Source organism: Thunnus maccoyii, chromosome 13 (genome assembly GCF_910596095.1).
Source record: "Thunnus maccoyii chromosome 13, fThuMac1.1, whole genome shotgun sequence".
NCBI lineage: Eukaryota > Metazoa > Chordata > Actinopteri > Scombriformes > Scombridae > Thunnus > Thunnus maccoyii.
In genome coordinates this window covers 16,640,897-16,659,585 of record NC_056545.1, presented here as the reverse complement: position 1 = coordinate 16,659,585, position 18,689 = coordinate 16,640,897, and the positions used below count along the sequence as shown (strand labels likewise).

At 37.9% G+C, this 18,689-nt stretch overlaps 1 protein-coding gene across 1 annotated transcript in view; it reads right to left on the bottom strand.

Annotated features, from left to right (window-relative positions):
• The window catches only part of rxfp2a (relaxin family peptide receptor 2a), a 62,114-nt gene extending 44,964 nt beyond the window's left edge, over positions 1–17,150 (bottom strand). The window contains exon 1 of the mRNA XM_042430181.1: positions 15,922–17,150. Within this exon, the coding sequence (XP_042286115.1) occupies positions 15,922–16,234 (313 nt within the window). The 5' untranslated portion in view covers positions 16,235–17,150. The remainder of the gene's footprint in view (positions 1–15,921) is intronic.
• Positions 17,151–18,689: the final 1,539 nt, after the last annotated feature.

Genomic DNA, 18,689 nt, shown 5'->3' with positions numbered 1-18,689 from the left:
AATGGTTGGCAGACTAATGAGTGAATGTCAGAAACAACTACCTTACAAAGATATTTAAAGTCTGCAATGTTCCTCTTTCATGTGTAACAAATGCTTTTGTCTGTGATTAATGTGACCTCAGTGGTTATTACAGTACCTACTGTAATGTGTTGACCATAGTACGCAGCCAATGTTCCCTTGAACACAAAGTCCTCATGATTTTCCAAACAGCTACTCTTGATTAGTCAAAGTAGGCCTGTGGTAAGTTGCAACATCAGAAACAAACAAACACCAGAAACTCCTTGTTCTGCTTTTATCTGTGGCTCGTGTCTTTTTTTAATCACTTTTCTCAGTAACTCTCTATCGGACTTAAAATAAAACAGTTTTGTTTTATTCTCTACACATTCTCTAATATGGGAAGACAGCAGCAGAAATGAATCACTATCTAGATTTTCACAGCGCAGTGACCACAGTCGTATGGCATCCGCAATGTAACCGTTTATTCCATGCACGGGCCAGCGCACAGATGTGGCTGCAGGATGTAGGAGAATTTCTTAAAAATTGAAGTTCTTTGAAGAATTAAAAACACAGAGTAATGAATCTTTCTCTCTTTACTCGAACATGCCAGCATGGAGAAGGGCACACAGCCGTTCTGCCGGACAACCAAACAGTCTCAGCTTAAATACAGTATGTCCTAATAGGAATTTGACAGAGAGAGGGTAATAAAGTAATAAAGTGAGAAAGTAAAACGTTGTAAAATAATAAAGCACATAGCCTTACACTGCTAAACTCGTTGATGACCTCCTACCAAATTGGACACAGTGAATTCTCCTACCAGGTATCAACAAGCTTCAACAAGCAGATGTCCTTTTGCAGTCTACAGAAGTTAAGGCACATACTTTGACACAATAAATCCCTTACAAGGACCTCAGCTGTAAAACGAGTTACAACGATGCCATGTATCAAAACAGACAGGAAAAGTACACTGAGCACTGAGGCAGTCTACAACAAAGAAACACTGGTTTGTGCAGTTTGAAACCTTTCCCTTATACGAAATGTGATCCAACAAAAGATTTTAAACACACCAGTTTACTAGTGTCACTTTTTCAGCTACCATTAACAGGTGTTGATGTGTTGTTTTGTAGTAATGATTGTTAATCTATTCATAAAGCTGATCTGCTATTCATAGAGTCTTACAGCTGTGGAGCAGCTGTTCAAAACAATCTGCATCAATCCATATTTAAACTCATTCATCCTGTTCAGGGTGGTCTCACCATTTAAAATAACTATAGACATACAAGCACATGCTACATAGTTTTTTTTACTTTCAGGATTAAATTAACATATTATTCAGCTGTATGCCTGCATACTTTTTAAAAGTTTAATCTTTTTGTTGAAATGTACAGTACATATCCAGGCACTAACATGTAAAGCTTCATAATCACTGTAATGTTGCTTTTTTTTTTTTTTTTTTACAGTGAGTGACTCCAAATTTCTAAACAGAAATAGCTTCAAAGTTAAGAGAAGGATCAGTCCAGGTTGAATCCCATTTGATCTTTTAGGAGAAAATTGGACACTGAAATGCTGTAACGGAAAATATTACATCAAAGCAGTTCACGACTATTCTGCAACTTAATTTTCAGAGTGCATTTGCTTCTCTCTCTCTCAACATATACTTAAGTTGGGATTGAAAGCAATATAAGTGCATGGACAGTGATCATTTTTGTTTTTGCTTTTGCACATCGGATTTGAAATAAAACACCCACTATAAGGTTTAAGTGCTGCCTTTCAGTTTGAGTGATAGGGCTGAAATTCACTACTCATCCAATATGACTATAAACATGCTCAGAACAGAAAAACAGCACTTTACCCTCACTGTCACTATTTATTTCAAAATCCAGTGTGCTGGAGAACTGAGCAACAAAAATGCAGTGTTAATGCCAGTCTGAATACTCATCCTTAAGCTCAGTCTAATGGAAAAAACTACCTGTTAGTCCAGTTAATACTACACAACCCAAAAGAAATAATCCATTTACAAAATCTTCAAATATTAGCATTTGATGTGTTACAACCAGAAGCTGAATTATATTCTAATTTAAGTATTTGGGTTTTTATTTTGGTTTTTTGGCAGTTTTGCCTGTACTGGACAGGGGCTAGTGAGGAGGCAGAAGGGGACAAGGGGAGAGAGAGATGGGTTTGACATGCAACAATGGTCCCTGGCAGGGATGTCATGGTTGTTTTTACTAATTATCTTATTTTAACAGTTTAATTGTTTAACAGTTAACAGCTTGTACATGTTAAAAGTCAAAGATCCTGATCTTTAAGCCCAACTGAAATTACATTTCTGCAGTCAAAAATAACGTCAGTATGTTTTTAACTGTTTTTTTTTTAAATTGTTAAAAGGAAAAGAAAAAAAAAATGTCTTTGGCGGCAAGATCAGAAATGTTCATGAATGACAGCAGCTGGCAGGGATGAGCTCTAGTAGGGGAACGAGAGAAAAAGTAAATAAACTTTGTAGCTGTAGCTTACAAGTCAAGAGCAGACAGCAGTTTGTCAGCAGTGGTGTTGAAGAATAAGGACAACACCAGCATCTAAATTAGCAGCTAATAACTATCTAGCCTGCACTCTGTGAACAAGCTAAGTTCAACAAGCTAAGGTGCAGGTCAAGTTGTGTGCTCATGTTTGTAGGTTTTATAAGGAGACTTTAGCAAGAAAGCTGATGTGGGTTCTTGTTCAGAATCTGTGGCTCTTGTGTTGTGTAGCAGTGACGTGTTTGGGTGTATGGAAACAAGTTCTTCATTTATGTAGACGGAGAGCAAATGGTATTCTGACAAATTAAAGTATACGGAGCACCATCATGAAACAAAAAAATATAATATATAAATGTCTCCTTTTTTTTTTTTTACCTCAAAGGAGAACACAAGTGATTTATAGAACAGATAAATATGCTGGTGTGAAAAAAAATGCAGTTTAATATCAGTTGCTGCTGTACTCATTACCTGCAAGTGATGAAAGTGTTCAAATTGCAGCTGCTAATTTCCTTGTTGCTTTTTCGCGGCAACATTGCCACGTCTACATCTGCAGATCTAACTTATCTGCTGCTGTAACTTTGCTATAGTAGATGTTGCAGGTTGGGATGCGTAGAACTGGTCTGACAATGTTAGAATAATACCCCCTCATATAGAAAGCAGCCCACTAAAAGTAAATACGTGGCTTTGTGAGAGAGTTTCACTTCCATCAGGTGTTTTATATTCTGTTTCCTTTCTGAGAATGATTCTAAACAGATGCAAATTCATTTATAGTTATACCCCCATCTCTCAACTGAGCAAAGGAAATATATATAACAATTATTAAGGCCATCCGAGAAAGCTTCCGCCTACACCGACACCAAAATAGAAAAGACTGTTTCAGTCAGACTACCAGCCTCTCAGGAGTCTTCCCATCCTTGAGGAGCAGATTCACTTCGACACAACACCTCCCTTCTCACACCTGAGGCAAGAAATGACGCAGACTGACATCCTCGATAGCCATCCAATCCGGAGGATGCTTCCACCGTATGTGGATAATTATTTTCCATTATCACAATCTTTAAAACTGCTTTTTAAAAATACATTTCCCCTTTTTCCTAAAAATGCAGCATACTGATAAAGATTTTATATAATTATCTCTAAAATCATAAATTAAACTGCAAGTCAAATGTTATGTCAATTAACTATTTCCTTTGCAAGGTTACTCTGTAAAGATAAAAATTAGAAATATTTGGAAATAAGTTGGTTTTAATGATCTGCCATATGAACTGCAAGTCAACCTCTCATCTGTATCCTTAAAGACAGAAAAGACTTCATCTGCAGATCTCTCCGCATCTAACATCAAATGTTTTTTTGCTTTTCTCATGCTTGTTATCTCACAGGGATTACATCTTATCTTATCTGAACAAGTGATCTGAAACTTTTCTGGAAAGACTGAATTGAATGACTGGAGGTCCCCTTCTTCACTGCCATTCCTCCCCTACAGTATAGTCCCAGAGAACGTCAAAGCATCCTGATTAATGAGATAAACTCCACAACATCCCTGACACTCAGTCAAAGATTTCCTCTGTCACCCGTTTATTGTACATAGCTCCTCAAACTCACTCAGAAAAATATGGAGTCTGTTCTTAAAATATATTAAAACATTTGTGACTTAGTTTTTGATTTCCATTTGTATGTATTTACCGTTTTATGACATTGTGTCATCCCTATTGTCGACATTTTTCACTATTTATCGATACATAGTTGATTTTTGCTCTGCTGCTTATCCATTTTTACCTTTTTTACTTTTTTAATTATCATCTTTGATCTTGTGGTGATACAAAAAACAAAAAACAACATTTTGAATGAGAGGATGTGAAGAAGCGCTTAAATCAGATCAGTCAGATAATTACCAAACTGAACAAAATCAAAGACTGGTGTTTTGAGCTATTTGTAACATCAACAGGAGGATTGTTCCTTTTTTCTGGCATCCTAACGTACTACCAATCACAACTAATTCCTTAGAAATTCCTGAGAGAGTCCTCCACTCATGATTGAGTAGCTGTGTGAAGCTGTAAATTGTACAAAAGCAGAAACTGAAACACAGTTTGGAACAGAACAACACTGACGTATCCGTCCTCTCGGTCTCATTATCCCTCTGTGAGCGCCAAAGAAATATGTGCACAAAAGATCTTATCCAAAACACAATAGCAGACCTGGAGATGAGTCACAGACAGGGAGGTGGAGGACGTCTGAGTGGGAATTTTTGATGTTAAAGAACAAGGCGTGAATTGGATATTTGTGATATTTACCAGCTCAACTGCCCCAATGACAGTCAACCCCCCCCCAACAATGAACAACAATTTACCGATTAAGATGAGACCAGAGAACAAAGCAAATATCAGTATATGACATTTATTATATTTTCATATTTATTGGATATTTACTATTGACGTATTAAACCTAATCCAGACCTTAATAAGCACCTCAAAGGGAAGTCAGGATTTATCCTCAACTTCAGGGTTTTTCCTCTCTATCCTTGAGAGGACAGTGGTTATCCAGAATTGCAAAAACAAAAAAAATCATGCCTTTTCACCTTTTGCTGCACAATTCTCCAAATAAATAAAATTGCTGTCCATCTCATATCAGTACCTGTATTTTAGTGTTTCCACAATAGTTTTCTTTTCAACAGGGCTACTTGGGATCCCGGAGAGCCCTTGGCTCACTGTGTGATTCATTATCACTTCTGACTCTTTCTCTGTGGATGTCAATGTTGACTCACAAAAGCTCTCTGAACGTGTAACATGAGTTAAAATGAAATACTTTAATCGTTTTTGCTTTGGCACAGCAAATACTGTGCAGTAAGACGACTGGCAAACACCTTGTGATAAAAATCTTGTGATAAAAATATGGGAAATGACCTATGAGAAGATAAATAATAATCCAATCCAAAATAACGAAATGGACAATATAACAGAATGACTCCAGTGATGCATGAGCACTAAACATATCATGAAGGAAGCTTACTCTAAAAAAGAATTTCTTGTGGATCTTAATCACCCGTATCCCACTCAATTTTCTTACCTATAATCTCAGTATGGGTCAACTGGATGAGCAAAATGATGACAGGCACGTCCATCCTGAGGCTCAGAAGTTTTCCTGCGCTCATGTCGCTCCGGCTGTTCACGCTTCGGATCAATCCAGGTACAGGTTCCCCCCAATGAAAACCCCGAGCCACACCACAGATAAGTCAGGATAAGTCCCAGTCGGTCCGATATGTTAGAGTATACCACACAAAAATGAGCCCAAACTACGGAAACGGGTGAATCAGCTGAAGCAGCAGCGCAGAAAGTAAAACGGAGTTGGTGCGCAAAAACAGCCACATCCTCTCCACACTGTCAAGACCCAGGTGAAGCCACCTACTTTTCCGCTCTCTCTCTCTCTCTCTCTCTCTCTCTCTCACACACACACACGCGCGCGCATGCACGCACACAAGATAAACGCGTCCACCGCCTCTTGTCTTCCTCTCTATTATAAATATCTATTATCTATTATAAAGCTTCTTCTTTTAGTTTTTGTACATTATTAAACACTAACAGAGGCTCAGTCACTTGCCCCAAGCAGCTCAAAGTGTGAAATCAGTGAAGAAGTGGATTTATAGTAGTAGGCTACCTGCTGGACTGCAGCCCTGCTGGCTCCTCCAGCCTGAGGGGAGACTGCTGTGTGGTCAGAGGAGATGACAGCAGCACGGAGGAAGACACTCCTTTGATTCTGATGTTGCATTTTCCAATCTAACATCTTCTTTTTTTTTTCACTGCACGAGCAGGTTTTTGTTTTGCAAATTAGGACCACAAGCAGACGATATTTCTGTATTCAACAATGTTTATTGTGATCTTAAAAAAGGTAGCCTATTATATTTTTCATTTTTAAAGAAACAGATTGACATTTTTGGAAATGTGCTTATTAGAGAGGTGAGAACATTAAAATCACTTTAAAGGGTTTTTTTAGGGAGTTTTTCCTTATTTGAATCAAGAGTCTAAGGACAGAGGATGTTGTAGGCTATTGCTGTGCAGATTGTAAAGCCCCCTGAGGCAAATTTATGATTTGTGATATTGGGTTATACAAATAAAATTGACTATATCTGTTAAATATGAAAATATGAGGCAGTTAGCTTAGTATAAGGTCAGGAAGCAGCGGGAGACAGATAGTTTAGTAGTTTGCTAGCTTGGCTTAACATGAAGACTGGAAACATTGGCAACAGCTAGCCTCACTCTGTCCAAAGGCAAAAAACAAACCAGCTCCTCTAAACCAAAGTGTCAAAAGTAATGGTTTTATTTATTTAGTTATTGAACACTGTGGTTTATGGGGGGGGGGAGTCAAACATAACATCCATAAAATCCCGAGATTTCAATTTTAGACTTTGGTCTTTATATGGATTTTTTTTTTTTTAAAAACCCTGCAATATAACGTGTTAATTGGTGAGCTTTAGAGGTACTCTTTTGCCTTAAGTGAGAGCCAGTTTAGCTGTTTCCTCTACTTCCAGTCTTCATGTTGAGCAAAGCTGACCACCCCCTGTCTGTGGCTTCATATTTATGGACAGATGTGAGAGTGGTATTGATTTCCTCTTCTGACTCTTGACAAAAAAGTGCATTCCCCAAAAAGTTGAACTAGTCCATTTAATGTCCAATGAGGTGCAATTCCTGTCAGAGGGATTATTCATTAAGCAATTTAGCTAGTAAACAACTGCCAAATTACACCCACAGAGCATAAAATATCTTGATTAATTACAGAACAGGAAATAACAATTCTTTAGGGGGAAAAATGTACTGTAAGCCAAAAAGAAAATGGGGAAGCTGCCCAGATATTTTACAATTTACCACAAACACAACTGTGCCATTAGCACAGTTCAGTTTGGAGATAAAGTTGGGCCACATGAGCACAACTTTCCAAAGTGAAATTCAGTCGCTTTGGAAAACCTACCAAAATTGAGCTTTATTATATTTAATTGGAGACATTTTCCTTTCAAATGCTTATAAATGTTAATATCATAACCAGTACGTATGAAATGTCATCGCCACTTTAAATTAAAACTAGCAACTTTTTGGCTGAGATAGGTTTAATACATTTTGTTTTTCAATTGTAGATTTTAGTATTAATGTTAATCAAAGTTTTATCACCGTATTGTGTTGCCATGTTTGTTTTGGGTGGTATTATATGCAGATTCGATTGAGTTTCATAGCTTTCAAAGCTTATAAGAGAGAGATCATTAATGTGAGCATGGGGTCATCCAAAGGAGCAGGAAGAGAGTTTTTGTACAAAGTGTACTCACCAAAAGTTTTTATGAATACTCTCACAAAATATGACACAAAGAAGTTAGTCTTACAGGCTGGCAGCAGCATCAGCAGCAGCAGCAGGGTTTTAACTGTGCTCACTGCAAACGTGTTTCAGTGCTGCGAATTGTTTTGCTCGGAGGATCCAGAGCTGCCGTTGGGCTTATGGGAATGTTAACAAAATCAGACTCTGAGCCATGGCCTTTAGGCAACATGCCCCTTTGATATACTTAGTGAATTGCAAGCTTCCTGTGGCAGATTTGAACCAAAAGGGAGTGACTCTTTTGCTTACTTGGCAAGTAAGCAAAAGCTTTTAAAATGTTTTATTTTAACACAAAACATATATGTAAGACTATAATATCTTTCTTTTGTATACTACTGTACATATTGTATATGAGCAACTTTGTTTTGTTTGGACAGACTGTCCCTTTAAACCCCCTCTACCTCTGGTTAGGTTGTCTCAGTTTGGGATGGATCACCAGCTTTTATTATTGGTTTATTTTAGGACAGTGCATGTGAACAAACATATTAAAGGTGCCACAATTACCCAAAAGGTTTTCTTTCATCTGTGGTCCCTGGACTGATGCTACATGGTCACTCTAAAAAAAAACTCAAACAGTTATTGAAATAGATCAAAAACATGCAAAGCAATGATGAAAAAATAAAATTAATGTGATGTATATTAATGCTACATTGTCAGGTACTAATTAAAACATACAACACAGAAACACAATAGATAGCATGCAAAGCAATAAAATGGAGAATATTAATGTTGTTGATGTCAAGCACTAAATGAAACATATACAATACATGAAAAGACATTCAAAATAAATAAATCACTCTGGCACCATTAAAGCAAGGCCACAATCAAAGACATACATGCAGGTACATACTCTAAGGACATCGGCTGGCATCATTTCCTTGAGTAGATACCGTCTTCTTAATTACCTCAATATTTCTCTTGACTCAACTCAAGATCTTTTCACAGATACTTTTCCATGTTTTTCCTTTACTTGTTGACTTAGTGTGACTGATATTAAAAGCAAGTTGCATATAAAAATGGCCTCTCATGAATGTCCTCAACAGTTTGTAATTTTTCTTGATTGGTCGTCAAATATCAAGAAGAGGAGGAAGAGGAAGAAGAGAGAGGGTAATGGCGAGGAAGTTTATGTTCAATCCGTGATGGACATTAAATGATAACCTGTAAGCAATGCTGCGGGGGAGTGAAGTGTTTGCAGAGAGCAAAGCAGTTGAATTCATCATGGTCCAGGTGAGGCCCACGCTTTTTCTTGTTTGATGGCAATTGAGGCCTGGTAGTAGCTTTGCCTCGGACTCGATGGTAATTTATTTCCCTGGACTAAACAATAATCATTTTACCGGAACTACCTGTGCTGTGATACTTGCCAGTTATTATTTGTTATAACTGTAAAGTCTAAATATTTGACCTCAACCAAAAATTCCTCCCAGTGTAACATATGCCTCTTGCATGTTACATTAAATACATTAGTTGTGCTTTAAATGGTCACTATGTCTTTTAATATAGAATATAATTCTGTCAGTAATTTTACCTTTATTTAATAGTTGTAAGGTGTACATATTTGTGTTATTTTCATTATTTTATGCTGTTATCTTATATTTAATATTTAATACTTGGCTACATAGCATCCAAGGTAACGATGCAGCTATAAAGCCCATCACCGGGGGAACAAGGCTTGTATCCCCCAGATCCCAAAGTACTTGTAAGCAATAAACAGACATCATTGAATCGACATCTGAGCTGTCTGGGTGTCTTCTTGGAGTCAACTGATGTAACTAACTGTCAGCCGTTAGTCCACCATCATCATCACAACACAACGCAGAGACTGTAGGCTGTCACTATTATCAGTGGTATAAAGGAAAGTTAACGGGGGCGTTATAAACTGTGAGGCTAATATAGTCCCCCGTTACACCAGCATGATATGATGGAAATAGAGATTAATAGACTCAATCTGTGAGTCATTTTTTCAATTTTCTGGCCTTGTCCATTTACCCTTCTTGTTTTCATGTTCAGTTTGTGAAAAAATAATTTAAAAATTCTACTGCACGTTGCTGTGTGTGTGAATTTTATAAGCCTGGATTGAATTAGTGATTTTGTGAAATGCATTATTTCTTTTCAAAGGTTCACACAAACTGAGGTCACACACACTCTGAAGGTCTTTCTGCAACACAAAGGTTGTTTCATCCTTTGATGAGGCTTTTTCTAGGATACGTTATGTTGTTTCATCAGATCACATGGCAGATTACTCTACACTTAACTCACAGGGCGACATTGAATTTAATTGTTATTCTCATTTAAGTTATCTAAATTACAGTTAGTAAACAAAACGAAACCAAGTCCCAAGAAATGCAGAATGTAGAGGAAGAAATTTTAATGTAGCTGAAAGAAAAGCCTTCAAGTTACTTTTACTCTCTCTTTCTCTGTGTGTGCGTGCATGAAAAAGAAGATGAAAGAAACTTGGCTGGTTCACTGGTCATCGAGTCACCCAGGGGATCAGATAATAGCGCGATGAAGAGAGACTTGCCCTTTTAAATATATAAACTTAAAACTTTTTTTTTTTTAGCAGGGAAATGTCTACAAAGGGCAGAAAAAAAGAATCTTGTAATTTAGCTGTCAGTGTCACTTCTGTGGATAAGCCAGCCTTGGAACAGACTTCTGTGATCTCTGCATGATGTTGGGAGGCAGGACTGAGTTGCAAAATTACCCAATTTAAGAAAAAGGAGCTGGCATAGAGCAACATTTCCCAGCATGTTCCTTGGGAGATGACACTCTAGAGCAACAGTTGTTCTTGTTATTGGCCTAGAGATGGAAATGTACCCCATTACATCTGTTTTTTCCCACTGATGTCACAGAAAGAACAATTTGCTACATCTAGCTTAGAAGAAGAATGCAGGCTGTGTGATCAAGATTCAAAAGATAATGGCTTTGCATGATGAGATTGTTTTAGGTCACTTTGGGCAGTGCAACAAGCTGTAAACCGTAGACTGTATAAAAATAATAGATGTAGCCACCGTGATGTCACCCATTGGTCTGTGGACTTGGGTTTAGAAGCTTCAAGGTTTGCATTTTGACTGCCATCTTGGATTTTTGGAGCCATTTTGGAACGTTATCTGCTAGTTTGGTTAGCATGGTTCATTTGCAGTGTATGGTTAACTGTGATAATGCTAATGCTAATTTTTGCTAGCAAAAAACAGGCTTAAAACCGTTAAAACAAAATGTACTTACCAGAGAAACTGAACATCCGACTCCTTGGAGGGTCTTTAATTACAACCAAACGCTGAACAAGAGTTTTTTAGGCGACCAAAATGTTACAATTAACTTTCATGAACTGAAAACACACAGAAATAGCAACGGCTATGGCTACGCCTATACTCTGTGAATCTGGGGTTACGTCATGGTTAAGTTATGTAATCAACATTGTCGCCGTGGTAGCAACTTGTCAATTCATTTTTGAGACCTGGAACTACCCGCTTGCTTTAAATACAACATTGACATAAAGGTGATAGGGTGAACTCGTTAGCAAACAGTTACAGAGCAACATTATCATTAATTTGGAGTTGTGTCTCTGGACACCTGATGAATGTGAGTCCAATATTTTCCAGAGCCAGAGCTATAGACTATGATGACCTTCATATTTCTACTTCAAATGGACTTATGATTGAGAGAGTCACAGAATATAATTATCTTGGAATCTTTCAAATTTCATACAGATAATCTTGTGTACCAACTCAGGCAAAAGGTCAGCTATTTCTACAGAAATAAAACAATCTTTCCCACATTCTGTAGAAAAAGAGTTGTTAAAGCAGTTTTCATGTCAGTCTTGGACTACAGTGATGTGATTTATAGACATGCATCCTCTTCCACTCTTAAAACTCAGGATTCAGTCTGTCACTCTGCTTTGAGATTTATTACTGGTGACTGGTGGTTGGGTGGTCCTCTCCCCAAGAGAGACATGATACTCACTGATGTCTTTTTATTTATAAAGCCCTTATTGGAAAACTACCATATTACCTTTCAGAATTACTTTGTTGCTCAGATGGGCTCTTGCTTCATGTTCCACGAGTCGGGTCTGAACTTGGAAAGGCTGCTTTTAACTTTGGTGCACTTTAGTGATTCCTGGAGCAAATTATAGCACCTCCTCAAAATCACATTCATACCTTTTGGACATTTTAGAAACTTGGTCTTAAACCTCCCAACCTCTATTAACAATTGTTTTACAAAAATGTATTTTATTTTGCATTTCAAATTATTTTAATCTATTTGAAATGATTTTTTTACATAACTGAATTTTATTTTAATTATCTTTATCTATCTGCACATTTTAATGGTTTCTTTTCAGTTAACTGTGGTACTGCCTTTTCTCTGTTGGTTTATCTCCTTGTTGTTCTTTTCCTTTTCTTTATTTATGTAATTTGACTCGAAATCATTGTAAATGAGGGTCTCCCTCAAAGATTCTCTGCAGTATAAATAAATGAATGAATGAATATTTAGTGTCCTTTGAGTACATATTATACATTCTCCTCTGTTTTGGTCTCCAGCATCTCCTGAGAGAAATATCTGGCTATTAAGCTGCCAAATGCTCCACTATGTTCACCAGCTACTTTCTGGAAACAAAACTGATGAGAGCTGAGAGAGTGAAACAAAACATTAAAGTTGTGCGTCATAAAACCAAAACAATTAGCTGAAAGACTCTATAAAGCTCTGTAGAACATAGGTGAACAGAGTGATAATTCTCTGTGAGTTCGTCATGAGTGACACATTTCACATTTACACAGTCATTTTTAATAACATAAAATATTGATAATTGCAGCTTTAAACCTAGTAACTCATGAACGTTGACTTAACAGTTAAGTTGTTGGTAGAAAAATTATTTGATTCACAAAGAAGATCAATATGTATACAAGGAATTGGGTGCTTTGTGTTGACCATGTAACTACCCTGAAAACAACAACCAACACACATACATAAAATACACCACCTGCACCATCCCCTCGTCTGTGATCATTACAGTCATTTTTGTATTATGAGTTTGTTTTTTGCTTGAGTTAAAAATAACAAAAACAGCAAAGCAAAAATGTCACATTTTGTCCAAAAAGAACACTCATGTAGTTATTAAATGCAAAATACTCAATCTCATAGGGAGCATGAATGTGCTCAATACATTTCATGGCTGTCTGTTGATATCTGTTTTCCAGCATGATAATGGCACAAGATACAAAGTCAAAGTTATAATTGATCCATAAGTTTATTTTGGCCATTACTTCAAGTCATCAAAACCACAAGGAGTCACCCTCTGAGGAGCCTGAATAGCCATTCTCAATTTAATCATAGTCTAATAGTTGTCAATATATGCACCCAAAAGATCTAGTTTACATTTAGATTAGATGCAAATTTGAGTGGTGGTGGTGATATTGGTGTGTGTGTGTGTGGGGGGGGGGGGGGGGGGGGGGGGGGGGGGGGTAATAAAGTGTTTCACTGACAGATGTAATCATTTTGTGATGTGCCTGATAGAATCGGCCAAAATGATAGCATTTCAATGCAAATCTGTTCCAAAAGGATAACAGTGCTTTTCATGTGTGATTTCATGGACGATAGGGACTCTTTTTTTTTGCCAAGGAGGCTCTGAAGTGCCCTTAGAAAAGTATTTGATCAGGGGTGCTTGCTCCATCTCTTTGGAATTGAAGTATTACTTTGTACATCCATTCATTTAATATGGTCTGAATTGAAAGTCTAAAACAGCCCACACCACAGATGAGGTCGTATGACTTGGCTCAGCCGTCACACATAAAATGACTAGTTGCTTTTGTGATGCTTATTGATGTAGAAAATGCAAACGATCATTTAACAAAACTGTTTTATTAAGTTTTAGTGCTTATTGGGGGACTGACAGACGTTCAGGAAAGCACATCAGGTACTATGATTAACTTTTGTATTATCCTAGAGGGAAACTGGTTTTCAGTGTGTGCACAAACTTTAACATACACAGTTAAAAAGTACACACTGAGAAAGAAAGAGAAACAATCAGTAGCGAGACATAGTCCACACATGGCATACATCCTAACATCCTAAAATACAGAAAAGCACCATCCTGCAGTGCTTATGATGTACAAAGATTCAATGTGAGAAATAAAGAAAGAAAGAAACTAGTGTTAGTGCATGTTAGTAGGAAGAAAGTACTTTGAATAAACCAATAATAAAACACTTAACAACTGTAGCTGTGCTTTATCATCCCATTTCAATTCAAAAACAAACCATGGTTAAAATGTCTGTTGACAAGTTGAAGCTCAATTCAAGTTCTGTATATCACAGTAAAACTAAATAATAATTTTTAAAAACGTCCCAAAAAGCAACACTGCACAAAAAACTACTCACTTACAGTCATTACCCTTTACTTCAGCCTTTTGGCAAGACAAAACCTAAATTCCCATTTTTACCCATACCTCAGAATATGTCGCATATTTCATTACATTCAGTTTGAAATATGTGGAGCCCTTGTGGCTATACAGCTGTAGCGAAGCCTCTTGGTGGCAGAAAACTGGATGGGTTCATACAACGCATATATTAGAAACTCCCATTGCATCTGGTCAGTGTCAGTGGAGGACTCAGATGGCTCTAAAGCCTCCAAAGAGACCAGAGACACAACAAAAAAACCCCTGTCTGTCTGCTCACAATTACCATAGTGAGTGAAAACAGCAACATTAACTTTTACCAGGGATCAACCCTCGCCATCTGCAATAGATTACATTTGGAAGGATAAATGTGCACACAGAGACTAAACTGGTTCATTGCACTCAATGCATCGCAAAGGTGTGTCTAATCTTGTGGTTAAAGATAAAAAGAACAAACATGTAAACCGATGTTTATTCATGAGGAATTTGTGAACAGCTGGAAGGGGAATGCTTTTGGTTTTCTGTTGCACTGATCAACATTTATGAACTTCTGAGAGCTGAAAACAGAAATAATTCTGATCTCTTGGGCCCTATTTTAACGATCTAAAGCGCATGGTCTGAAGCGCATGGTGCAATTGCATTTAGGATGTGTCTAAATCCACTGTTGCTATTTTAACGGCGGAAAAATGGTCGAAAGGGGTTGTCCATAGTCTCCTTATTAATCATGGGTGTGTTTTCGGCGTAACATGCAATAAATCAATCACAGTGTCATCTCCCATTCCCTTTAAGAGCCAGGTGCGCTTGCACCTTCGCATATTGCTATTATGACGGTGCATTTGCCAAGTAGTGAGAAGGAGCACTAGAGGCAACAGATCTGCTTGTGCGCAAAGGGAAAGTGCACGATCCATAACGAGCACACTAGCCTCGGCTGCTCCTGGACCCCCCTGTGGTCAGCCACAGACCACCAGTTTAAGATCCTGTTCATTAATTTGTTGCAAATTTATCTTTGTTTGGTTTTTGAAAAGGTTTATTTTTTTAATTACAGCTTTGGGTTCTTTAAAATCATTTTGTCCAGTCATGGAGTAACAGGTCAAATCAGCGGGGTTTTAATTGCTGAAAGTATGGAAACCTGATCACTGTACTCTCAAAACTGTTAAAGAATATTTGTTAAATATTGTTCAGAAATTAAATCATTAATTTTAATCATGTAAAGAGTCATTAACACAGTTATCAGGACTTGATCAGCTCTCCAAGGTGCTGATCCTGCTGCTGGCAGCATCTAGAACAGGGGTCGCCAACCTTTTTGAGACTGAGGGCTTCTTCATGGGCAATGAGTAGTGTGAAGGGCTAACAGGACCTGTTTGATACAAACTTTCTAAATAACAAAACTGCATGGGTCACTGTTTAGTAATAATAATAATAATAATAATAATAATAGTAGTAATAATAATAATAATAATACTATGTGAAGAGACTGCTCACATGTCAATGGTAATTATTCCCCACAATTATTCACAATGATTTACACAACAATAAGAAAAACATGTGTTTAAACATGCAACATTTATTTATGTGTATCTGCTCCAACATTTGAAAGTCAGGGGTCACACCTGCTATATTTGTAGTGCAAATGATCACTTCTAATATTTTTAAGCCAAGGAAATCATTAATCAAACCTTTGCATTGCGCAATGAAGCCTGCATGCCGGCCCGTCATGGCGGAGGCCTCGTCTGTTGTCACCGACACCAGCTTCTCTAATGGTACCTTTTTCTCCAAAAAGAAGCTTTTCACCGCGTTGTAGATGTCAATTCCCCTCGTTGTTGTCTTCAGGGGCAGAAGTGTCTTCTTTTGTAGAGATATCATCAGCTGAGCTGTGCTGGTGCTGTCGACCGACTCGTCACACTGGATGCTAAACCACCTGCACGTAGCGAGATCCCGGTCCAGTTGCTCTGTTAAGTTCTCGGACATAAATGACACCCGTCTAGCCATCGTACTTGCTCCAAGTTGGACATCGGAGAGGGCAGAGATGACATCGGGACCATGCTTCTCTCTTTGAAGACTGTGTTAGCAACAATCATCATAGCTTCTTTAAAAACCTCCTTTCTTGTTCTTTATCAAAACATGTGCAGCTCTAAACGAAGCTTCGGTTGCTTTTTGTGATTTTTTTCACCGGCCTCGTGAAAAAAGACTGTTGTTTGTCCAAAGCTTCAGTGTCCTTAATGCGCTGCCGGGTGGGTAGTTAGCATTGAAGCTTTCGCGACACGTACTGAAGTGTCTCTCCACATTGTGCCGCTTTGCTGTTGCAATAGTCGTCCCGCAAATAAGACACACACATTTTTCTTTGACTGACGTAAAAAAAGAACTCTTCCTCCCAATCACTGTGAAAATAGTATGTCCTCTGTCGCTTTTCTGCCATGTTTTTTGGGGCTAAAGCACAAGTAACTCCTCATCGTCGCTGCACCGCGTCACTGTGTCAGGAAAGAGATGTGTTGACCATTGACATGCGCGCAATATTGACCTTTGACTCCAGAAAAGGCCAGAGTTCGTTATACACATAAAACATTTTTGTTTTAAAATTTTGATATTAAATATCGTCATTTTAAAATCTGCATTAAGCGATTCTGATTCAAAAAGTAAAGCAACAAAAATGTTTTAGACAGAGCTCCATTGTGACCAGGGCTATTTTTAGAACATGCCTCGTGGTCCTTGCGGGCGACCTTGTGCCCGCGGGCACTGCATTGGTGACCCCTGATCTAGAAGCTGTCCAGATTTATTTCCTTCTTTAGTTTAATCATTGTTTTCACCTCATTTATTTCCTCATGTGTTCCTCATGTCATCATGTATTAATGTAGCAGGAAAGTTAATCTCTGTCTGATCCGTTGTTGTCCGTCTGTTTAAATATCTACGGTTATTGCCACGATTTAGTCAAATGATTAGACAATTTTATCCATCATTATTGCGATTAGCTAATTCTGATAAATATTATGACTAAGCATTATAACATGTAATTTTTAAAAATATGTTGATGTACACAGTAATGATCTTTTACATTGTAATCCTTTTATTTGTCATCTTTTGCATGTTTGTGCACTGGAGCACATCCGTGTGTGTGTGTAAAAAGTAGAGTGCACGCGCGTTGTGCACCCGCCTATGTAGCCGCATATTACTGTCTTGATAATGCCCCCTTAAAATAACAGTGAAACACTGCACCATTGACTTCAGACCAGGTTTTTGTTCATCAATAGCGCAATCGCTCTCTGCTATGTCAGTATAGCAATGCGCCAACAATGCGCCTGACCACACCTCATTTTAAGACCAACACGCCCATGGGCGCTCTGATGGGCACAAGTGCATTTGCTATTTTAACAACGTGGGCACTGGACGGGAAAATGACAACGGTCTTAAAATATCAGACACTTGCGTCACGCTTGGCGCTGCTTTGCGCAGGGCGTAAGATAGGGCCCCCAGTCTTCATGATCTAATAAGTTCAGCCAGGAAAACAATTCCCACGATTTCTCTGCATTAAAGGTGCTATTAGGAAGATTTTCATAAATATATCATTGTAAATTTAATGTCCATACTTTGCAATGAGAATGAAAGACAACTGCGATGAGTTGAGATACTGTGTGCGAATGTAGCCTACAGTGTGTTCAGTAGGCTACTATTACTGCTATTATTATTACTAGTCATATCTCTATCATTATCATTGCTATTGTTATTGTTGTTCTTATGCTTCTCTGAGTCTCTCTTCCACCTCTCCCCTTCCCTCCCTTTTTCTCTCACAACCCAACTGGTCAAGGCAGATGGCCGCCCACCTAGACCCCAGTTCTGCTTGAGGTTTCCTCCCGTTAAAGGGGAGGTTTTCCTTGCCGCTGTCGCCAAGTGCTTGCTCATGGGGGAATTGTTGGGTCTCTCTAAATTAAAGAGTACGGTCTAGACCTGCTCTATGAAAAGTGCCCTGAGATAACTTTTGTTATGATTTGGTGATATATAAATAAAATTGAATTGAATTAAAGATGTTTAAAACTGTTATTTCCCTCATTAATTTATGATACAGTGCCTTCATTCTCAATACAACGTATTCACACACAAATTTGTACTACACTATACTTGTAATCTTCACAACTGCATGTCTAACCCTCCTCACCTGATTGGACTGTGGACTGACCAAAATGTCCTCAGTTTCTAAAATATCCTCATTCTCAAGGTATGAAATTCAAATTGATCTTCAAAAAAATTAAAAGAACGAGGACACACACACACACATTAATCCACAAGTGAAAGAACAACTCTCAGACAAACCTATAATTTACCCCTCAATTAATCCTCATGGATCAAAATTCAGATGGCTAATTCACTTCTTTGAATTAACAATTACACTTCATTTGAAAAGCAGCATGGACTAATTGGAGATGGAAAATAAGATTACTTAGGCCAATTATTC